Source organism: Antrostomus carolinensis, unplaced genomic scaffold (assembly GCF_000700745.2).
Source record: "Antrostomus carolinensis isolate BGI_N321 unplaced genomic scaffold, ASM70074v2 scaffold699, whole genome shotgun sequence".
NCBI classification, from domain to species: domain Eukaryota; kingdom Metazoa; phylum Chordata; class Aves; order Caprimulgiformes; family Caprimulgidae; genus Antrostomus; species Antrostomus carolinensis.
The window spans coordinates 6537-12403 of record NW_010338988.1 but is presented as its reverse complement, the minus strand read 5'-3'; the positions used below and the strand labels follow the sequence as shown (position 1 = coordinate 12403).

General features: G+C 41.0%; 1 protein-coding gene across 1 annotated transcript in view; it reads left to right on the top strand.

The window, feature by feature from the left end:
- The window catches only part of LOC104530925 (mitogen-activated protein kinase 10), a gene marked incomplete at its 3' end in the record, with an annotated part of 32868 nt that extends 31286 nt beyond the window's left edge, over window positions 1-1582 (top strand). Inside the window, exon 9 of the mRNA XM_010175660.2 lies at window positions 1458-1582. Coding sequence (XP_010173962.2) covers window positions 1458-1582 — 125 coding nt within the window. The remainder of the gene's footprint in view (window positions 1-1457) is intronic.
- Between the last annotated feature and the right edge of the window lie 4285 nt (window positions 1583-5867).

Here is a 5867-nt window from a genome sequence, read left to right as displayed (position 1 = left end):
TAACGTGTGTTTAGTATAGAAAGGATGTCACAGCTCTGGAGCCCCTGCAAACCTGTTCTGTGTAGCAGTTCTGTGCCTACTGTGGTGGCATGTCATGGTTTTCAATTGCTTGCAATTTGCATGTCATTACATTACCTAGAACACTCTTCCAATTAACACCAGTTTCTTAGCGAGGCTGCTGCCTCGGTTCTGGGAGCAAAGTGAAAGGTCTGAGCAGATGCTTTTGGATACAGGGAATTGTATATTCCTATTGCAATAAAATGGGAAAATTGAATTCTCTTGGAATTGCAGCTAATGAATCCAAATGACTGTCACACAGTGCTGTTGTCTTTTGGATACAGGAGGCACGTGCATTTGAGCAGCCTGAGTGCCAGTTCTTCAGATACAGTCACAGAACAGGAAACGGTGCATCAAAAAATTCTACTTGTGCATTGTTGTCTCATCCCTTGCCCTGCCTAAATATTTCACCACAGTGTAATGTTAATGGTTTAATTAGATATTGCACTTACTCACCCATGGCCGATTTGCACTATTTTTGCACTTTTATCTCTTTACCTTCTTTTTCCTTTCATTTTCTTTTTCCTTCACACAGGAAATAATTTTGAGCATGGAAGAGCTTAGAATGCTATATTTATAGAAATACTAGAAATATATGTTTAAATTTTTTTACATGGATTTAGATGGTATATTTGTTACAAACTCTAAAGAGTAAAATGAATTTGGGTAACAGAAGGATGAGTTTGTGGCCCAAGAGGCACAATGGGCTATATTGTCAGGTAAAATAAATCAATGTTGCAACATAAAACTCAAAAATATATAAAATATATAAAAGGCTGTTGTGCATTTTTGTAGTGGAGGATGGTGTGTCCCACTGATTCCAACTTGGTTATGTGGGACAAACAAACCTGAGGAGTTCTGAGGCACTTCCATACCATTATGTGTTGGTCCTACGTGATTCCCTCTAATGAGATGCCCTAAGATAAGCCTGGTACCTGTGCCTCACTAGATTTTTTAATGCCTCCCAGCAGGCTAGGTGAAAAACTTTAAAACATACAGAAAAGTTTGGATGTTTTTCTGAGCCCCTGTAAGCTTCAGGCTTTGATTTAGTAGTGTCATTATTTTAGACTGTGTTATGTATTTGTTTTCAGATCCTGGTGATAATACAGGTACCTCAAGCACATTTTTCTTGGGTGTATTATTCAGCCCTCTACATGGAATCTGCATGCAACATGGAAAAATCTCCCTGAAGCTTGTTAGGGGACTTGAGGGTATGCAGCCCTGATGTTGGCACCTTCCTAATTAATCCAGACTAAAATGAACAAGGCGAGGGGCAGAAGTACATACAAACAATCTCAAAAAGGGTCGTGTCTGTCTTGTTTTCCTAACCCAATTAACCCTGCTCTGGAGGAGTGATTGTTTTATACTAATACTGTGTTTATCTGATTTCATTGTTCTAGCCAGCCAAGCCAGGGACCTTTTATCAAAGATGCTGGTCATTGATCCGGCCAAGCGAATATCAGTAGATGAAGCCTTACAACATCCATACATTAATGTCTGGTATGACCCAGCAGAAGTGGAGGCGGTAAGTGAGGCGTGACTCCTTCCTTCAGACTGCGAAACGCAGATATGATTCATGAAATCTTGCTGCTTTACAGCAGCTTGCTAACGAGCATGCTATAAAGAAACAATGCTGTTGTGACTGTGGTGGTCTTTGGATTTATGTGAAATGAGATGTGCGGGGACAGGTTATAGCTCTTTGTTAGATTAACTGACAGTAGCTGGGAGAAGCAAAACCACTTCAAGCATATGAAGCCGTTTCTGCTTTCTTCTAGACAACACAAAGAAAGGATTTTGAACCCAGTAGCTCACCTGGCTTTTCTAGCTATGTGTCAGTCTGGCTAAAGATACTATCTTTCTCTAGAAACCTCTCCTTGTGGGAAACGGCAAACATCACTTTCTGTGTTTGTGTTCAGGGATATATGTGGAGAATTAAACAAAACAAGACAAAATCCTGAAGTTGGGATCAGAAAAATCTGAGGGGGGCATAAATTCTCCCTTAAAATGAAGCAGGGGCTCGTGTGTTTTCCTGGGCCACGGTTCAGTGTTCAGTATCATGTACATTGTGTGCAAACTAAAGTGGAATTTTTCTTATGATCCTGCCATGCTCTAGACGTGCTCAATGCCCTGTATACCTTGGTGAGGCTCAGGTTAAAGGGAATATGTGCAATGTGGAGGCACTTGAGTGAAGTGCTGTAATATGTGTAGGTATAAATTCAGAGGTGTTCTCTGCAATACTCATCATGTATGAAAACAGAGCTCTGTATTTCTCAGCAGCTTTAGAAATCTTACTTAACCACAATAGGAAACTAAGACTCTGAACTTTGCAAAATTAAGTCACTGCTGTTTAGCAATCTGCTCCGATTCAGTGTGTGTTCTTGAAAGCGCAATAAACTTCAAAAGTAAGCAGAATGCCTAAAACCCCATCAAATTTTATGCACTTAGGATTTTTCCAGAGTATGTTACTTATGAGTGCTTTATAGGGGATGGGCCTGCTATCAAGAGAGCCTTTAGTTTTTGTGTCCCGTTGAGTTTTCCTCAAGACTAAAAGTTTATCAGTCTGTAGCGTAAACATTTGATACCTTGCAATATTTTACCCCCTGGCACGTACATTTTAGTTTCACATCCCTGTTGAAGATCTCATTCCGTTGTCAGATACTTTTGTTGTATTTCCGTGCATTTCTTAACTCTGTTTTACTGAAGTACTCTGATGTCAGAACTCAGATTTGGGTCCCTCTTTAGATGTGCTTTGCTTGTGAATGTAACTGTGGGGAGCAACTTGTGATGCAGAACAGGGAGGGAATCTGGTACAGTGGATTTTTCCATGTAATGATTTGCCCGATTTCCAAATGTATGGCTCTTGGTTGTACTTCAAATTGAAGCAGAGGTTGAATTTTTGTCATGATGAGGTTGCCCTTTCAGAAGGAAAAGCTTGCCACACACCTAGAAGTACAGCTGATACGGAACCTCATGTTACTGTTTTCTTACACTGACAGAGATCAGGGTACATCTATAGCTGAAGAGGTAACGGTTAAATTTCTGATTGTACCAGAGAGACCTCACGGGATCTAGAACAAACCACATCCTTTCTCTGGGTCATGACTGTAAAACAGGAATAATAATTGTTTGTTTTGCCTGCCAGGTGAATTGGCTGGGATGTAATGAGCCTACTTGCTCTCAAAAGCCTGCAGTAATTACATTCTAGTTCATTGAGGCATTAATCTCTCACATGCACCTCCTATCACCACAGATACCTGGACAAACGTGGTGCCACATGCTGTCAAATCGCAGTCCTTGCATTTTCACTGCTGGCTGCATTTCATTGCTCAGTGAACGACTACAGAAGGTGTAAAGCAGTGGGAAATCAAACTGTCATTGCTCCTCCCATAGCACCTCAAAGAACAAAGGAACTCCTGTGAGGAAGGAACAGCACCCTCAAATGTTCAACTTCAAATGCTCAAAGTTGTTCCTGTTACTTGTAGTTTGCATCTCGGTCTGAATTGCATCTTTTTAGATAATCACTGTTCTCTTCACCCACCTGGTTCTTTGCACAGTTACTGGGTTAGTTAACACAAGCTGAATATCAGTGTCCCCAGCTGCTTTCTTCAGAAAGCTCTTAACTTCACAGCTTTCTCTTCCAAAACATGCTATGTCTTGTCAATAACATACTGTAGAATCATACTAACACTTCTGTCGTGAGTACCTTGACAGTCAAGTGCAATTGAATTGCCTTGACACCAGTCACTCTCTGGTACAGAGACCCTTCTTCTCTTGGGATCATGGCAGGTTGAAAACCAGGATGGTTCAGGTTGTGTGCAGTGTAACCTACACAGAGAACATGGGATTAATAAATGCTCATTGCATTTTGTCGGAGTGCTAGGAATTCTGGACAGAGCCTGGCTTCACTTAACACTCATTATTTTTCCAATCCCATTTTCAGAAGGAAAGTTAAACTGCAGGACTTTGTTGTTGTGATTTAACAGTTTATTAAATTCTAAACTTCCATCTGTTCATGCTGACACACCTTCAGTGGCTAGCTGTGAATCATTTACTCATTATTTTCTGGAGAAAACTTAACTCAGTTGGATTCTCTTTGCCTCTTGATTCAGCTGCTGAAGTGCAGTCAGTTCGTGTGTTTCATCAGCGTTGCCTCAATGATGGAATAAGTTTCTCAAACATTCATGGGAGATAGGTGGCTTTCTGCTCTTTCTGAAGTGTCCTGAGGTTCTGGGACTGCTACAAGTGGCAGTGCCTGTACGAGGAGTAGTTGTTGCTACACTGCAAAGGTTTTACTTGTGCCTCTGTGAGACAACTTGCCAGTTGTGGCTGAACGCTTGATGTCGGATTGGCTGGTAGTTCTTTAGAAAACAGCAAGGTACCTGGATGTGATAAACTTGTTTGTTGGTAAAGAGAGTGATTTCGTGCTTCAAGCATGAAGTAAGTTGTTTCCTCTGGGAAGAAGCTGTGTTGGTGTGCACAACAGGCTGTGTCCCTCTGTCTGTGACCTCAGACATGGACCCAGGGAACCTAGTGTAACATCCAGAATACCTTTGGGAGTATCTTGTAGCTCTGTGCTGACACGTGATGTCTTAAATGATTACAGTAGTGCAGTAATTTATATTAAGCCATAAGCCCCAGGCTCTGTATTGTGCTAATCACAGAACTGCCTTGATTAGAAAAGACCTTTAAGATCAAGTCCCATCATTAACCTCACACTGACAAGTCCCCAACTAAACCATGTCCCTCAGCACTGTGTCTACACAACTCTTCAACCCCTTCCAATGCCTGAGAACCCTTTCAGGAAAGAATTTCTTCCTCATGTCCAATCTCAACTGCTCTTGGTGCAAATTGAGGCCATTTCCTCTTGTCCTGTCACTTGTTCCTTGGGAGAAGAGTAATGCTTAATGTTGCATTACTGTCCATTTCTGTTGACTAGATAACCTTTTTGGTATTATTAAGAGTAAAACATTAAAACACTGATCTGTCTTTTTTCCTCATTTTCTTCTGTGTCTAGTCATTGCAGTTATCATTTAATTTTCCACATTTGTAGGTACATTGCTGTTTGTGGATATAACTTTGCCTGTTTTAATTTTTATTTTAGTATTTTTACTAGTTACTATCTTAATATTGCAGCTGTTGCACAGTATTCATTTGGTTCAGAGGTTTAGGAGGACAGTTAACTGAAAGCATTTAATGTGACAGGAATTCTGAAGTGAGGTGTTGCAGTATCATGAAGCATCAATGTGTGCTGGAGGAAACCATGAAGAGCACTGAAGACATTTCAGGAAATAAGCAGAGAATGTGGTGTCAAAGTTTAATCAGGAGATAACAACCCTCTCCATCTGCCTGGATGTACAGCATTATGAATGTGAGGGGAACAGAGAAATAGCCCTGTCCAGTTAAAAAGCAGACTAGTGAGACAGTTACAGTCCCTTTTTATAAGTGTGTTAAAAGTTTATGGCCTTTTACAGGCTGTATGGGGGCAGTAAAACTATTATATCTGATTCTAATGGCAAAGACTGTAATACCAATGGGAAGTGGTAGGAATGCAATACCATTTCCCCCGCGGTGTGTAACAGCATTAAACTCTTCTGATCGGCCTTAAATGCCGTGTTGTGATTCCCTGACACAGAGAGGAAGAGGATGTGTTAGCAGATGTGGTACTTGCTGTGCACAAACAGCTGGAGCTTACACAAACAGCACAACGAACCACATCCAAAGGCCTCCATAGCTCTGAAACTGTCATATTTACATTTAGAAACAGACCTTCCCCCTTTCCCATGAGCATGACATTTATGGTATGGAATACC